The sequence below is a fragment of the Phyllostomus hastatus genome, unplaced genomic scaffold (assembly GCF_019186645.2).
Source record: "Phyllostomus hastatus isolate PE091 unplaced genomic scaffold, TTU_PhHast_1.1 phas_contig_34, whole genome shotgun sequence".
NCBI lineage: Eukaryota > Metazoa > Chordata > Mammalia > Chiroptera > Phyllostomidae > Phyllostomus > Phyllostomus hastatus.
Genome location: NW_025333857.1, coordinates 46,146,637 through 46,163,628, shown reverse-complemented (window position 1 = coordinate 46,163,628; position 16,992 = coordinate 46,146,637). Strand labels below are relative to the sequence as shown.

The window sequence follows — 16,992 nt, the reverse complement described above, 5'->3', positions numbered from 1 at the left end:
TCTGGACGTCCCAGGGCTCTTCCCACTGCAACCCCCCGCCCCCCCTCGGTTTGTGGGACCTGTGGGTGGGGCTGCTGGGCTCCGGACTCGCCACAGAGCCTGCGAGCGCCCACGAGAAGCCACTCAACTTGCTAGTCCCTCTGCCTCCCTCTCTCCCCTTTCTTCCCTTTCTCTTCCAAAAGTGCCATGGATAAAGGTGTGGGGAACTTTTTTTGAGGGTATTGTCCCAGGAAAAAAGACACGGGCAGGAAGTTTCGTGTTAAAAGCCTAGTCAGTGTTAGTCTCTGTGTGGAGCCCAGGGCCAGGTGAAAGCAGAGCTGTCTTCATGGCACTGGGGACACTGAAGCTCAGGAGGGCATGGCCATCGTGGGCCGGATCCTGGAGCAGAATCAGGGCTCATGCCCTGACTGGTGCAGCTCAGAGGGTTGGTTGGGCGTCACCCCCGCAGACCAAATCCCAGTCGGCACCTGTATGGGTGGCCGGCCAGGTCCCCAGATAACTGTTTCTCTCCCTCCCTTCCCTTCTCTAAAAATAAATAAAATATTTTAAAGAAAGAAAAGAAGAAAGGAATCAGGGCTTAGGCACAGAGGAGAATCAGCACCAGGAGGAAGTCTAGGCCCAGGCAGAGCCCACAGATAGGCATCCTTTCAACTACAGGACTCCTCCTACCAAGATCCAAGGACAGGGACAAGTGTATCATGTGGTCAGCACAGCAGGCAGGCCCTAAGGACCAGAGCTGGATCAGCAGGCCAGGCAGCTCAGAGACCAGAATACACATTCCTGGAAAATTATGAGATTTAAGGATCAGCAACAATTGTTCATGCCTCCCAGGGAGCCTGTGTTCCCAGCCAGGCCCCACCAGTACGGACCAGATCCCAGGTACCTCCAGCTCTCCTCTTCACTGTCCCAGACTCTGTCCTTGGGGCTGTGTCTCTTCTAGTTATCCAGGAAGTCCTCCTCCACCTCTCCTAGGAGGGAAATTTCTCTCAAAGGAAAATTCTAGTCCATGTAGAGAAAATCCATTCATTCTCAGGATAGCACATCCTTCAAAGAGGATAGTCTTTGTTTCTTATAATCAAGGATGTTTATTCTTTCCAAATAGCTTTGTTTCTTCTAATAGGTTAGTTGTATCTTCTGTCTTTGCTGTTTGGGGTATATGTTTTGGAAGTCCCAGAAGTCTGGACTTAGAGGAAGGAAGGAATCAAGCTTCACCTTATATTGAGATCCTGCTTGAGCTTCTCAAAAGTGACCAGGGCCCTGGAGGAAGGTTGACTGTGGCACTGCACACCCGCCTCCAACCCAGCTTCATTGCTCCTGCTCATATGCCATATTTTTAAAATATTTTATTTTTCCATAATACTGTCATTACAAAAAAATACAAAAAAACTACTATAAAAACATTCAGGGGCTTGTCAAAGTGAGAAAACCTAAAGACCCCACCCCAGGATCTTGCTGAAGCAGTCCTCTCCTAGCTCCTGCACTATCAGATTTCTTTTTACAACTCTGGGAATGGGGTGGAGTCACACAGGCATCAAAGGGCTGGAAATTTCCCACACAGCCTCCATGAAGGGTAAGAAATAAGTAGCTTCACATATCACAAAAATGGGATTTGGAAGTTTGGGGGTGGCTAGGCCCTGAGTTCAGATGTGGGGAGAAACCTGTGACCCTGAATCTCTTGCTGGGGAATAGCTGCCACCTGACCCCAAAGCCCTTTCCCTTCCTGATGAGGACTGGGAGACGAAGCCTGCCCCCCATCTTTCAGCTTTAATACAGGAGGCCCCCTTCCCCTCCCCCTATCCTTACACACTCCTGAGAGCAACAGGGAGGAGAGAACTTCCAGCTCTGGGGGGGTCTGGGCAGGAGAGCTGTCAGGGAGGCTGCTGAGGGCCCTGTTCACCTCCCTGCCCGAAGTGAAAAGTGTCTCGTGCTCAAAGGCCTGGTTCATGGGTCATGGACCTTCCCTTTTTATCTCAACCCTGGAGAGGCACAGACAGCTCTAGGTGAGTGCTTTGTGGGTGCGAATGTGTGTGTGATAACCTTGGACACTGTGGACCTGGGGGTGGGTTTGGGGTGGGAAAGCAGTGTCCTTTCTATCCTCTTCCTCCCCCATAGGAGGAGGCTGAAGGGAAGGGAGAGAAGAGGTATTAGCAAAGCTGAGAAGGGAAAGAGGGCATGCTATGTACAGGCATGGACAAGGAATCTCGATACCTTCAAGTAGCACTCAGGTCACTCTCCAGCCACTGGAGTGGGAACTGCATTCAAAGCTAGTGATAAGAAAATTGACCCCTGGCCTGGGCTAGTTCTCCCCACCTCCCTCCCACTTCCCCAAGGCAGCCCAGCTCTGAAAGGGGTCAGGGACAGGAACATTTTCCTGAAAACCAGTGGGTGGGTTTCTTTTTTTTTTTTTTTTTTTTTGCATTTTAGAAAAAGTTGCCGGTGTCCAGTGAACATCAAGTTGGGTGCACATTGAGTAGGGTGAGTGTGGGGGTATTGCTGTGGTAGACTCTGGGCTGGCTGGGGCAGAGCCTAGGAACAGGGAAGGTGCTGCTTAAGGATCTGTCGTGTCTGTGGTGTTAATCTGTCTGGGAAGCGAACTTTGAATTCGACAATGAGATCTCCCCGCTGGGTGGGAACCTTGGGGAAAGGAAGGCCCTCCCCACGGAGTCTCTTCACGGTGCCTGGCTTGATGACATCATTGCAGGGCAAAGGGATCACTCGGCCATCAATGGTGGGAATGTTCACGGTACAGCCACACAGCGCCTGGGGAAAATGAGGCAGAGATTAATGACAGGTGAGGTAGAGTGACTGGGAAGAGAGAAAAAAATTAAAGTGGGGAAAGAATGTCCCTATCTATCCCCCTCATCACCCATGCAACCTGACCAAGGCCGCACCTCCTTGAGGCTAATCAGAGCACTGTAGAGCACGTTGGTACCATCTCGACGGAAGTGTGCATGGGGCTTGTCTTTGAGCACAAAGACTATGTCTGCAGGGATGTTGTCAGGTGTGGCATCACCCTCTTTGGGGAAGGTGATCTTGGTGCCTTCCTTCCAGCCACGCTTGATGACAATGTGCAGGATCTTGTCCTCAGTGCGCACAGTTCGCCCGTCAGGGTTGAGGCGCCGCCTTGTGATCTTCATACGTTTGGTGGAGCCATGGTAGATCTCCTCCAGGGACACGCGCAGCTCATGCACCACTGGTGGGTCCTGCACCTTGCGCCGAGGGTACAGTGGTTCTGGAGCTCGCCTTGGACCCCTACTTAGCCCATTGAAGCCAAAGCGGCCGAAAGCGCCAAATGGGTCCTCATCATCATCCACATCCATGTCATCTGGATCAAAACCACTGAAGGGTCGAGTAGAGCGAGTGCTGGCAAAGAAGATATCGAAGGGGTTGGAGCCACCAAAAAAGGAGGCAAAGGTGGCATGGGGGTCTCCATGGAAGGTGTAGTGAAAGGAGCCACTGGAGCCACCTGACGAACCACCGCCGGTCTTCAGGCCTGGAGGGAAGAGAAGTTAGGGATGGTGTGGCTGATCCAGGCCCCACCCCAGTCTCCTCTCCCTGCCTTCTACCTCCCAACTCATGGGCCTAGAGAAAGAAGAAATCTTTAACTCCTAAAGAGAGGGCTGCCTTAATAGAGTAAGAAAAGTCTGGTGAGATTAATTTTTGCTCTTAATGATATGTTTAATAAAGCATAAGTTGAGATTTAAAGAGGCTGTTATCCAATAGGTGGAAAAGCTAAGACTAGAAGCCTTAGAGGATGTGACTTCCAGTCCTGTAATCTCTCTCAGGTACCAATGGCCCAAACATATCTCACAGAGCCTTGAGTGGCTGGCCTGGGGTCACATTACAAGTAACATCTGGCTCCAAAGTTTTTGCTTATCTTCAAAGACACACAGGGCAAGAGGTAACTGGATAAGATTTGACCCCATAGGGGGCTAGTAAGTGTCCCAAATAAGGTGAGGATATAATCCTGGAGGAGGCCCACTCTCACTCTGCTTCTTGCATAGTTTCTCCTTTCCCTGACTTCAGACCAAATAGGAAATGAGGATCCCCAAAAGCAAGAAAGCTCATTAGCTTGGAGATGAGGGGCTACTTCTCTAGGAAAAGTTCTCAAATGCTTTGTTTCCACATTTAGGATTCACTGTTGCACAACTCCAGGGGGTGCCATTCACACATTGGATAGATACAGACTACAATAGGAATGAAGCTCCCTGGAGTTATATAACACCAAGCCCTGTATCTCATAATGCCAGAGCAGCTAAAATGCATGAATGAGCTGGCACATTGTGGGTGGTGACCCCAGCTGCTCTCTCTGAAGTTAGGTCCTCTCTAAGGGGCTCATGTTCCTGGTGGCAGCCTTACGGGGGGATGGTAGTGGTGGTAGTGGGGAAAAGAGTGGGCATAGGAAGGAGTGAGAATTGATCTAGAATATGTAGGGTGGGGCCCAAGCTAGAGGAAGGGACTCTTCTCTTTGAGTACTTTCTTTTATCTTGAATTTCAATTGGCTGTGGAAGCCCGAGTCTACATTAGCCTCTTATTTCCGGGACCACAAGGGCAGATTTGGATTTCATTAGAGAGGCCACGTGGCAGGCTATTCAGAGACTCCTGGTGGCTGCCTTTTCACCCCTTCCTTAAGGCTCGGGGTCTGTTCTTTCCTTTTGTTGAGGTCTGATTATCAGGTGAGTTTGAGAAGCTTGCAGAGCTCAGTGAGAGAGGGAGATTGGGCTGGTGACAAAAGAAAGGGGTAATTTCTCTGCAGGGATTCCTGCTGTACCGCTACCACCCCCTTTTCAAGCCAGGAACGACTTGTCCTCAGCTGGGGCTGAGCACGGAGTCTGTGCGCACAACAGTTCTGTCTGGGTGTTGGGGAGGAGGCAGGGCAGACAGAAATATAACCCACATTTCCAATCCTGGTTTTCCCTCCCCAGGCTCTGGATGTCTCTTTAAGGTTGTGCTGCATCCTCAGGGGCCCTTCCTGGGATGCAGATCTGCATTAAAACTCAGTGTCTGGGCCTAGGGGCTGAGCTTTGCCCTTCACTAGGCTTGGTCATGCAGGAGGGGTGACGTTTCCAGGTAGCTCTCTCTCAGCTCCCACCTTTTTCCTGAACAAAGGTGAGGCCCAGTGCAAGGATGAGTGCAGTTCCTCGAGAGGTCACATGGTGGCATGGTGTCTGCACGGCTTCCCCCTTTCCCTACCTCTAATTCTCCCACTCCTCTATCCCAGAGGAAAAAGAATCTTAGCTGAGAGAGTACTGGGGATTCCAGAAGATGTCTGGTGAATCTGGAAGTTGGCAAGTTTAGTAGATGAACGGGGAAAAAATGGAAGAAAGTAGTGGCATGGAGAATGAGAAGAAGGACTGGGAGGACTGGGGTGCTTAGAAGGTAACAGCACGGAACACACAGCAAGGAAGAACAGAGGAAAAGAACGTTCTTTTGGGTGCCTACCCTATATCGGGTACAGTGCATATGGTTAGCCTATATAATTTGAGGCAACAGTGGCGAAAGTATGGAGGAGAATGTAAAAGAAAGGTAGATGCAGTCAGGGAGGAAGGACAGTTCCTCCCGGGAAGGAGAGTCCTCAGCTGTGACTATGTCTCTTAATATAGCCTGACAGGTGCCTGTGGCTGGCGGGTGGCAGGCAGCCCTGAGGGGCAGGCCCAGAATTAGCAGCTACATCATGCCAGTGGGATGTGCTGGGAGGGGCCGCCCTCTTAGAGGCTTTATTTGGGCCTTTCCTGCCACCCTGTGTGTGGCCACCAGCTACCCCAGGGACAGGGCAAGATGCCAGCAGCAGTTTCCCTGCCACCCGTGGATCCCTGCCACTTCCTCAGGGAGCAAAGCTCCTCTTTGTTCTGGTGGCCAGAAGTGGGCAGGGAGGGAGCAGAGAAGGGAATTACCATCTCTTTAACTCAGTGCTTCAGTGGTTAATTCCCAGGCTGCTTAAGGGTCAAGCTTTTATGCTGATGAATGTAAATGCTGTCCTCCCAAAAACCATATACTCCCTTTCTCTAACCTTCCCCATCAGCCAATGAAGCAGCAAGGACTTCAGGCAGGACTAATAAGGTTGGGAGGGAAAAACAGGAGGGGGAAGGCCTCTGATTCTAAGTTCAGACCTCTCTAAGGCCTCTCTAAGGCCTGAACTTAAGCAGGGAGAAGGGCAGAGAGGGGCAGAGAGAGGCGGGGAGAACTGTGGTAAGCGGGCAGGGTAGTAGGTGGTCTCTTCTCTCCTCTGGGTGTTAGTGTTAGGAACAAGTGCCTCCTTCACCCCTTCCTCAGTCTCCAGTTCCCTGCTATGAGAACTGGGTCAGCCAGGACCCCAGACAAGGACAGGGGCCCAATATCAGGTTGGAGCACTGCTCTCTTACCTTCCTCCCCATACTGGTCATACAGGCCTCGTTTCTTAGGGTCACTTAGCACATCATAGGCCTCTGCAATTTCCTTAAACTTCTCCTCAGCATTGGGTTCTTTGTTCTTGTCTGGGTGGTACTTCAAGGCCATCTTCCGATAGGCTTTCTTGATTTCATCTTCGTTGGCTCCCGATGGGATCCCAAGAATCTTGTAATAGTCCTTTCCCATCACAGCCACTGGGCCAGCACTGGTCTCCTTGTTTCTGAAAGAAATCCAGGGCCAATCCTTGATGCCTCTATTCCCTTCTGCCCCAGCCCTGCTGCTGATGGCCCTGCAGTCCCTAAAGTCACTGTGTAACTCTCAGCAGGTCATGCCTTTTCTGTGGGCCTCTGTCTCCCCATCAGTAAAGCAAAAGGTTTAGACTAGATGATCTCTTCCAGCTCTGACATTGTAGTATTTGGTGATTCTTTCCTCAGTTCCTGGGTTTTTCCAGCAGGAAGCTGGGGGCCGTGGCCCACTTCTTGGAGCTAGACTAAGACCCACGTCCTTGAGCCAGACTGAGGATCCCCAAAAGGCCCTGCCGAGTGAGGTAGCACCATGGACTGACAGACCCGTGCACAGAAGCTGGCGGAGATCAATGTACCGGGTGAGGTCACCTGAGTATCGTGGTCGCCTACGCCATGCCTCAGGCATGGTGCCCAGGCTAAGGGCAGCTGGGGCAGTGGCCTACGACTGGGGACTGGCCTGGGTCTTCAGCCAGCTGTCCTGCCCAGCCAGGCTGAGTCAGGGAGTGGGTGCCTGGAGTCCTCTCTGCCATTGGAGACCCCAGGCCTCCCTGCCCCCACCCCCAGACTATGCTAATTCTCACGTGTGACTCAAGTCAGAGGATGACTCACAGCCTTTGGAAACTGCCATTTCTAACTCCCTCATTTGTAGGGGGTGACACTGTCCTTTCCTCAACCAGGGCAACAGCTCCCTTTACTCATTTCCCAGTGTCTACACACAAAACTGTGTGTGAAGATATGTCTGTGCCACCTAAGCACCAATATTAGTGAACAAAAACATCCCAGTGGTAGGGCCTTTTTAAACCTTAGTTGTTAGGAGACAATTGGGCACTAACCACCATTTCCTTAATATTTCCCTACCAGTCCCTCCCTCTCACCTGCCCAGTGGTTTAGGATCTGGCCCAGTGCTGGGCCCATACTCCTCTGAGTCCCTTCTAAGCTGGATGCAGGGGCATTTGTTATGTGAGGGAGAAATATAAGGCTCTAATTCTTCCATGCTATTTTCCCGCCACCCGTGTCTCTGTGGTTGTATATGAAAGGAAGGGGACTTCTCTCTATCTAGAACTATTTGGGAGAATGGCCAGAAGCCATTCTCCAGCCCTTCTGAGATCTGGCCAACCCCTGCCAAAGCCCAGAGAACCAGTCTTTCTAGCAATGTCCTGGGCTAGCAACTCCAGCTAAGGCCTGCTTTTCTGCCTCTTGACTACTTCAGTGAGGGGTACAGGGTTTCCTGGCAGGAATGAGGGCTATAATTGGTAAAAGGTGGCCTCAAAGCTCCAGGTAGGTAGGGACAATGGCCCCACCTCCTGCCCCCACACAGCCCGTAGCAGGTGGCTGAGTTGACTCATGGTTCTGGGAGTCACTTCACTCTGATGAAGAGAAGGCTCCATAAAGGCGGGTCCTCCCCTTCTCCCCCTACCAGCATGTCATGCCTGATGGGGGAGGCTGGGGATGGAGGAGGCAGAGAAGAAAGAGCATCTGGGGGAGGGCAGCCATTTTCGGAAGCAGCAGTAAAAGCCGTCTGAGAGGGAGCTGGGGGTGGTCTGCCATCTCTGCCACGACCCACACCTTCTTTCCCCTAGGATTGGGAAGGAATCCTAGCACACCAAAAGGGTACCCCCAGAAAACTATAGCAGCTTCTAGGCAGAGGGCAAATGAAAGACTTGCCAATTCTCCCACCCTCCTCTTGCTGTCCCTACATTACCTCTTCATCCAGCCAGCTTCCTCCTGGGCACCCACCTGCTAGCTGTTCTAGACCTGTAATACACTTGCCTCCACAGACACAGGGCAATCTCTTTCAGGAATTGCCTTTTTCTTCCTTCTTTCCTCCCTCCCTCCCCTACCCACGAGCCACGTGTTGGAATGACAAAGGAGCCCCATGGCATGGCACTGCCTTTGATGGAGAAGAATGGAGAGGATGTTAATGCAGAGACAGGAATGAAAAATGAGGAGAAACAGCAAGGGGACTGGTATAGGGAGGGGAGATTGTTGATACAGAAAATGAAGTACTGATGGACAGGAATGAGGTAGAAATGGAAATGGCTGAGGTAGGAGACGAGTTGCCAATGATTGAAGGAGGGATGTAGAGAGTGAAAATACTGGAGATGTTTGTGGAAAATGGGTGGATGCCTGAAGGGTTTGGTACAGGAGACAAATGATAAAGGGGTACACTTCATTCAAATGTAGGGGTGAGGTAGGAGGCTGTTGTTGTAATGAGGATGAGATGAGGATGAGGTGGATGAAGGAAGTAGGCAAGGGTGGGGGATGTGATGTGGAGAAACTGACTTGGTATGGGATGAGTGCCATTCTCCGGAGGGACTTACCGAAACTTCACAAACCCATTCAGCGTCCACGCTCGAAGTTTTAAGGGCTCCAGCTGAATTTTAAACATCAAGCTGGCTAAGAAGTCTTCTCCCCAGAAGTGTGGGAAGCTCCGGAAAGCTCCTCGGGCCTGTAGTGGGGTTGCTGCTGGGGATGGGCAGGAGAGCACTGTGCGCTTAAACATGCCCAGCCCAGCCCCTCACCTCTGATGGCTCCACGGGAGCCTGCTTGGAAAGCTGCAGCTTTGGAAGTCACCTCCTCGGGTTCTCAGAGGCACTTGCCCATCAAGGCCTGTCCAGTGCAGCAGGAGCTGGACCTGATCCCCAGGTGTGGAGAGTGAAGTGATAGGGTCCAGAGGCCACCTGCTCTCAGGTGCAGCAATGTCTGGCTGATTGTGAATGGCTGAATGACAGTGTGACAGTAAGGCTGGCAGTGCGAGCGTGTGCTGTGAGTGGCAGCGTGTGTACCTATGACAGGTGTGATTGTCTGTGAGGGCCTGAGAGACACTGAGCTCCTCTCGCGCCTCTCTCTCTCTCTCCGGGGAGGACCCGACCCTAAGACCCAAGAACCTACTCAATGAAGTCACTGATGGGGAGTCTCCTCCCTCAGAGATAGGAGGGGAGGGGCGGGGCAGAGCCGAGCCCCGCTGGGACAAAAGGCGCGGCGAGGAGAGGAGGGGAGGAGAGAGGGGAAGAAAGGGGAAGGGAGGAGAGAGGAGGGGGCCTGGGCGGAGGAGGGGGGTCGGTGATGTCACCGGTGCTGGCTGGCTGGGCCGTCTCAGAACCGCCTCCGCCCGGTGGAACCCAACCCAACCCGGCTCGACCGACCCTCCCCCCGGCTCAGACGCTGATTTCCCCCTGTAAGAGGGTCGCGGACAACGAATGCCTTGCAGAGTCCAAGTCCCCGCACCCCTACGGCAGAAGAGCCGATGGGCCCTCAGTGTCCCAACCCCCTGACACCAGGACCCCTGGCTTCGCGACGCCCACACTCCCAGGACCCCCGAATCCTAGCTCGGCTCCCTCACCGGTGAGGAGCGGCGGGTGCCTCCGCGGTCCGTCAGACAGCCGCTGCCCCCTCCCCCAGCTCCGGCTCCGCCGCCTCCACTCTGGACAGGAGTCGCCTGCCCGCCGGCCGCAGAAAGCGGGCCCGGGAACCCGCCCCCACGGCTCCGCCTCCGCACTGCCCATTGCGTCCTCTGCCCGTCACTCAGCACAATCTCAGTTGTAATTGGACAGCTTTCTACAAGTGGCTTAGTGATAGCCGCCCATTCCCCACCTCTGTCACCCGGCCACACGCGCACACATTCCTGGCAGTGCTTGGTATGGCTCTCATTGGTGGACTCTGGGATCAGTCAACCACACCTCTTCGCTGTCTCGTCATGTCATTGGTGAAAAGGACAGAGGGCGGCAACTCCACGCGCCCTTTGATTTTATTGGTTGGTCTGTGGGGCTCAGACCCGAGCCTGGAGGTGGGTTGCACAACTGCATTAATCCAATCTCCGGTTTGGGAAGGTGGGACGTACTGGCCACCGCTGGAATCCCGGGAGAGAACCTTCTGGAACCCGTGCAATATCAAAGGGAGCCTTAAAGGAAAACTGCGCCCACCAGTTGGCGGTGACTCTGGGCGGTTTCCTCTCATCATTTAGCGGGGTAAGGGAGAGAGTAGTGCACTTTGGGAGGTGTAGTCTCTGGACTAGGGTCAAAAGGTCACCCATTCTTAACCTGTCTTCCATCGAACTGTGAACTCACTTCGACTTGACCTAATTTAGCTTTACCTTACCTTGACCCCGAGGTGGCCTGACGTGACCTAACTGAATTTCAAAACAGGCCCCGGTAGACTGCAGAATTTAAGTGCCCTTATGTTGTTTCCTTTGTAACCGGGTAGTTCTCCCCAGCCCTAACACCTCCGTGATTCCCTTTCTGAGTCCCCTTTTCATTCTGTATAATCCGCACGTCCCAGCTCCCTCATTAGCAGCTTCTTCTCAACAAGCCCCACAACCCCCTTAAAGTTCTCTCTATAATCTTCCATCCTACTTCCCCTTTGAGTTCCTATATTTTAGCGCCCCCTGCCCCACCCCCACCCTTGCTCTTTCCTCTTCTTTGCCCCATCTAATCTCCCACCTTTCCCCCAAGATCTTCTGGCTTATCCTATTTTTAATCTTTTCTGCTCCCAAGCTCTCTCCTATTCTAGCTTCCCTCTTTAACCCTTCATCTCAGCTCCACATGATCCTTCTTAACACCCTCAGAATCTCCCATCTCAGTCTCACCCCCACCCCCACTCCCCATTAAATCTCAACCCAGTGTCCCCGCTGTTCAGAGCAGGCAGGGCTGCGGAGGCGGTCACCAGCGGAAGCCGACGCTTGAGCAGACACGGTGCCTGGTGCCTGGCGCCCACGTCACTGTCTCCCAGGCCCATCTGTGCTAGAGGGAACGGGGGTGGGGAGAGAGTAACCCTCCGGTGAAGAGGGGGAAGGAATTCTTGGAGGGTTTGAGAAGAAAGAAAGGGCCAGAGCAGAGGCGGACACCCATGAGGTCATGCGAACTAGATAGAGCTGGAAACTGAGGGTGGGAGAAAATCAGTATCTAGCCAACAAAGCAGAGCAGAGTGTGAGGGACGTCTGGGGGTCCTGAGGTCAGGTCTGCATAGTCTCCACTACCTGTCTTCTTTCTAGTACTCACTATGGGGATCCCAGGTGTAAAGGGGTGTGAAGTGTGAAGAAAGGAAGTAGTTTGCTGGATGAGGAGAGGAGGGAGGGAAGATGGGATGAGGAGGAGGAGGAGAGTTGGGGAGAAGAGATTGGGTAAGAGGTAAGGAGAAGGGGGAGTCGGGAACAAGGAATAGAAGGGATGGGAGATGGGGTGAACAGCAAAAGGATGGGAAAGAGATATGGGGTGAGGAAGAATAAGGAAGGGAGGGGAGGTGGGATCACGAGGGAAAGGAATAGTGTGACACAGAGACGGGCAAGGTGGGATAAGGGGCCTAGGACTGGTGCTGCCTCCTTAGATCTGGGGGTTCTCACTCTGTCTCCAGATTCATGGGGGCCTGGTTTGTGGGTGGCTCTGCTTCCGCCTATTTCAGTTGTGTATTTTGCCTCCTCCAGTCTTGCCTGTGCCAGCATGGAGGCAGAAAGTTTAGTCACCGGCCCCCAACCTGGTCCCGGCAAATGCTAAAGTGTAGGCTTAGACCTTGGAGGGTACAGGGCTGTGCCTTCAAGTATTGGTGGCACAGACTCCATTGTCTGTTGGGCTCCCTATTGCTGCCCTCTGTCCCATTGCCCTGGGTGTCAGGTGTGTGTGTGATGAATGAGGGTGACGCATAGGGTAGAAGAATGCAGGCTCTGGGGGCAGACTGTCGACCTTGTGAGGCTGCATCTGTGCCTCATTTCCTTCTTCGTAAAATGGGGATATACAGTAGTGGTACATCTTAGGGTTATTGTGAGGGTTAATTAAGGTAACTCGTAATGCACCTAGTTCTGAGCTTGGCATATAGTTGATGCTTACAAAGTTAACTGTTACTCTGAATGTTCACAGATAATCTTGGTGTGTGAGTGCATCTGTAAATGTTTGATTCTGATTGGGAGTTATTTGTGCTGTTATGTCTGTAATGCAGTTTGTAAGAGTCTATCTGTGTAATTATTTTTGTGTGGTGGTGTGCCTGATTCTGTGCTATTTGCTGTAGGTGTGTGATTTTGTGCTAGTGTACACATGTGATTAAATGACTGTGTAGGCCTGTGTCTACATGATGGAGTGGATGAAGTGTGGCTTCATGGCTGTTGTCACACTGACATCGTGTCTGCGGTGTCTGCATGCATGTGTGATCACGTCAGTTGCCAACACCTCACTCACTCTCCCTCCCCATGGAGACATCATAATCCAAAATGTCCCTCATTTCCTCACCCTGAAGGAACCGGAACCTGGGGGCATGGGTGGGGGTGGGTACCAGTGAGGAGGTGTTTAGACAGGAGCACATGTTCCCTCCCAGACTGCCTATGGGAGGGGGAATCTGCAATTCTGTACATATTCTGAAGGCTCCAGAGGAAGTGTTCCCCCTTCAGCTCATTCTCGGGTCCCTGTCTTGTCACCATGGCAGCAGTTGCCAGGCGCTCCCGCGGTTGCTAAGATCTGGATGTGGGAGGCTGCCGGGCACTGTTGCCGGTAGAAACAGAGAATCCTGAGGGAAAGGAAGACTACTCCCACAGCTGCCAGCTCTCTGCAGTGTCAGGACTAGCCCTTTGACCTCTCCTGTCCCCAAGTTGTATGTATCATTTGTGATGGTACTAGAGTTGGTAGGGGCAGGCTTTTACAGGAAGCTGTAACTGGAATACTGAGATCTATCTTCTGAGGAGAAAGGGGCTCTAGCCTGAGCATTACTATCTTTAAGGTTAGGAGGCCCTTAGAAATTAGTGACTACCTCATTTTGTTCCCCATACCTTATATTTCTCCCCTGGAAACATCTCTGCTTGACTTCTGCAGTGGCTGGTGCTTATTACCTAATGCTTCTACCTGTATAGGAATGCTACATTGACCCCATTACCCTGGATGCAGACTGACTTCATGAGGTCAGTCTCTTAACATCTCATCTGGGTACATACTTCATGCCGACACTTGAGCACAGACTTCAGTCCCACTCTGAGTCCCAACTTGGGCCTCAGCCTGAGACACTGACCTTATTAGTCTTAGTCCTGAACCAGATAGTTCCCCAAACCCAGCCTCAGCCTAAGCCCTCCTCCTAGACATGGATCAGCCCTCATCTTCATTACAGACATTTGAATTCATCTGAAGATTCCATTCTGATACTGTATTCTGACTGAACACTGAATAGTGATCTAACCTCCCTGGTACTTGCCTGGAATCTCTCTGCATGTTGTGAACCTACACTGACTAGTACCATAAGGGTGAAAGAAGTCATTTCTTGCCTTGGGATGAGAGGGCAGTGCTAAGAATGACCAGCAGAGGGCGTGCAACATCATGTTCTAGAGGCAAGTTTCCCAGAGCCAACCTGGGAAGGAGAAATCAGGGGTATTGAGACCTTGGATCTTTTCTTTCAGGTCAAGACCCAGAGCTGCAGGCATAACAGATGGTCTAAAAGGTTGAACTAAATAAATTAAAGTTCCATCGCTTCTCGGCTTTTTGGCTAAGGTCAAGTGTAAATAAATTAAAGTTCCTAATCCAGTGATGCGGATGCTTTGGGGGTCATGTGGGTTCACACAATCATGGATTGCCCTACAATAAGCAGGGCTCAGGGCTGGGCACTCCTCAGAAGGTCCTTAACCATTTACTGGCATCATAGGTCTCAAGGCATCCCCCTGCCCAAACTCAATGCTTCTTTTTTAAAAAAAAAGATTTTTATTTATTTACTTATTTTTAGAGGGGAAGGGAGAGAGAAAGAGGGAGAGAAACATTGATGTGTGAGAGATAAGTCAATCGGTTGCCTCTTGCATACCCCCAAGAGGGGACCTGGCCCGCAACCCAGGCATGTGCCCTGAGTGGGAATCAGACCAGCGACCTTTCATTTTGCAGGCCAGTACTCCGTCCACTGAGCCACACCAACCAGGGCCCAACTCAACACTTCTGTTGTATGCTTATACATCTTCACCACCTTCCCTGGTATCCAGTTATCTTTCGGTCCTATTGAGCAGAGATCTGCCTCTACTCCACCTTTGGCCTTGGCTCTGTGCTTGAGGTCACGTTGACCTTATAGGTCCCATCTGCCAGGTATCAGCCTCTGCATCCCTCAAGTCTGTTTGCTCCTCCCTAGGGTGAACACCCCTCAGGCCTTCATGGGCTCTTCTTTTGCCTCATTCTGTTCCAGGCACTAAGACCATGTTTCCCTGCCTGTTTTGAGTTCACAGAGCCTGATTTAGCTTTTGGATTACCTGGCTTAGTTGTTTTTCTCTATGTTTTTTTCTTTTCTCTATTTTTTCTATTTTTTTCTAGAGATGTTTCCTGCATGGTTCATCTCCTCAGTCATTGTCTAAAGGACTCTGAGAAGCTGTAGGAATATGTGGGCACAGATTCAAGACCTGGCTTTCTCTCCAACATTGTGGAAAGGGACTGTACATCACAGGGCAGAGCCCTGTGCTCTGCTGCACCACCTGGACAGAGCACCTGGCTTAGTTTTTTCCTGGGGTGCCAGTGCAATTACAAATGAGCCAGCCTGCTCCTTCCTCTGACTCTGAACTTGGTTGCATGTAGCCTCATGTTACATCAGTTTTTTGGTAGCCACCTCCAACTGTTTACCCATACCAACTGCAGACCACAATTTCTTTTCTTTCTAAGCTTCTAAATCACATCTTATCCATTTGTACCTGTTATGATTTTGAAAGGAGTGTTATATTTACTTTAGAAACAAAAATACTTGAAATAAATTAATTTTAAAAATTGGTAATACGTAGTTTCAGGGCAATCCCTGAAAACCTCTGTACTTGATGCTTATTTAAAGGTGAGACAAGGAGAGACTGACGAGCTCGCTTTGGCAGCACATACAAGGGAGGACCCCCCAAACCCATAATTTATTTAAAATTCTGTATTTATTTTTACATGTTTAAACTTCAATCACCTTTAAAATACTCTCCATTTGATGCAACACACTTATTGAGACTTTTTCCCACTGTTCACAACAGTTCTTGAGTGTGTTTACTTTAATGACTTTTAGTGCTTCTGATGTTTTTTGTTTCACCTCTTCCAATTGGCAAAAGTCACTAGCAACAGGGCAAGATTGGGTGAATAGAGAGGGTGGGGCATGGGGATCATGCCATTTTTTGGTCAAAAACTGCTGAACACTTAGTGTGGTGTGGGCAGGTGCACTTGTAAATCACCCATCATGAAATGGGCAAATGTGTTGAAAGAGTCTTCAAAAAAAATTCACTGAAGCCAAATGCAGCTCCTCACAATAATGCCAGCTGGTACTGATGCAGACAGGTTCCTAGAACACTTACCTAGTGGGGGAAGGCTGTACTACAGGGGACCTGCCCTCCAGAAGATAATTCCAGTTTTTTTTTTGGATCCTCCTTTATATATTAAAATTGAAATGATACAGAGAAGATTAGCATGGCCCCTGTGTAAGGATGACATGAAAACTTGTGAAGTTTTAGATTTTTTGATAAATATTAAAATGTAAAATGGATGTATATATGAATAAGTATAACTACAAAACAAAAAATAAAGGACTGAAGATTCCCAGCTGGCTTGGCTGTGACTTCAGCACTGTGGACAGAGGCCACAGGCAGTTCCACAGCTATGCCTGGGACTGGTTGGGTGGAAGATGATACACACATAACCTTCAGATGGGGCCAGAAAGCCATGCTGCTCACTCAGTATCTCACAGGGTATAAAGCTCTTCCCCTTATCAAACTCATTCTGTCCTCACTCAACCATCAGCCCAGGAGGCAGACAGAAAAGGGACTATTTTCTAGATTTTTACAGATGAGGAAACTAAGGTTTAGCCAAGTCAGACTTCAAATAACCCTTTGGGTGGGTGGGACAGAAAACACATTACTCCATGTTTAACAAATGTAGCAGCCACTGTTTCCCTCGGGGCGATGAGTTTCCCTAGCGATAAAGAGGAGTGCACTTGAGCCAAAGCAGGAGAGGGTGGGTGGAAGTCCGTGTGGAACCAAGGCTCTAGTGTCAAAGTTCACCAGGGGCCGCATTAGCCTTGTGGTTGCCTTCAAAGCCGAATGTAATTTTAGGACTGTATAAATGTAACTACTCCTTAACTAGGGGCAAGGAGCTTGGTGCTGCTGCCAGGTAGAAACAGGGTGCTGGGCTGGATTCGGCCTGCAGGCCTTGTGTTTGCCACCTGTGCTCTAGCCAGCCCCAGGAACAAGTGGCAGTTGATAGAAGGAAGAGTTCTGGGAGGGCCAGTCATGACTGCTGGACTGAGGGTGGGGATGTCTGTGGGTCATTAGGGCCCACAGAGGACTAAGCTGTTATGCCCCCTTTTCTGTCCGGATGCTTGGCTTCAGTGAGCCTGGAGACAAGGAGAAGGGAACCTGTAGGATGTTATTAAGATGCCTCTGAGCCTGATAGACCTCCATGGG

At 50.9% G+C, this 16,992-nt stretch overlaps 1 protein-coding gene, 1 non-coding gene and 1 pseudogene across 4 annotated transcripts; 1 reads left to right on the top strand and 2 right to left on the bottom strand.

Annotated features, from left to right (window-relative positions):
• Positions 1-1,328: 1,328 nt before the first annotated feature.
• Positions 1,329-10,111, bottom strand: DNAJB5 (DnaJ heat shock protein family (Hsp40) member B5). 3 transcript variants are annotated; one of them, XM_045840869.1, is made up of 5 exons: positions 9,976-10,089; positions 8,954-9,095; positions 6,363-6,607; positions 2,892-3,493; positions 1,329-2,760 (listed from the first exon to the last, which is right to left on the bottom strand). In XM_045840869.1, the coding sequence occupies exons 2-5, from the start codon at positions 9,019-9,021 to the stop codon at positions 2,527-2,529; spliced, it is 1,149 nt and encodes a 382-aa protein (XP_045696825.1). In that variant the 5' UTR covers positions 9,022-9,095; positions 9,976-10,089; the 3' UTR covers positions 1,329-2,526. The 3 variants fall into 3 exon arrangements, with proteins under 3 accessions (XP_045696825.1, XP_045696826.1, XP_045696824.1); XM_045840870.1 differs by lacking the exon at positions 8,954-9,095 and having other exon boundaries at positions 9,976-10,111; XM_045840868.1 differs by lacking the exon at positions 9,976-10,089 and having other exon boundaries at positions 8,954-9,135.
• A 4,776-nt stretch (positions 10,112-14,887) lies between these two features.
• Positions 14,888-15,078, bottom strand: LOC123820354 (annotated as a pseudogene).
• Positions 15,079-15,949: 871 nt separating this feature from the next.
• LOC123820344 lies at positions 15,950-16,052 on the top strand. The gene has a single exon (XR_006785960.1). It is a non-coding gene; the product is annotated as a U6 spliceosomal RNA (small nuclear RNA).
• Positions 16,053-16,992: the final 940 nt, after the last annotated feature.

Excerpts from the sequence above, each read along its gene's own strand:
- DNAJB5 (XM_045840868.1), bottom strand. The coding sequence starts at position 9,135 with ATGTTTAAGCGCACAGTGCTCTCCTGCCCATCCCCAGCAGCAACCCCA. Across the intron at positions 6,608-8,953 it reads AATGGGTTTGTGAAGTTTCG|AAACAAGGAGACCAGTGCTG; the intron begins GTAAGTCCCTCC and ends GATTTCTTTCAG. Across the intron at positions 2,761-2,891 it reads CTCTGATTAGCCTCAAGGAG|GCGCTGTGTGGCTGTACCGT; the intron begins GTGCGGCCTTGG and ends CATTTTCCCCAG.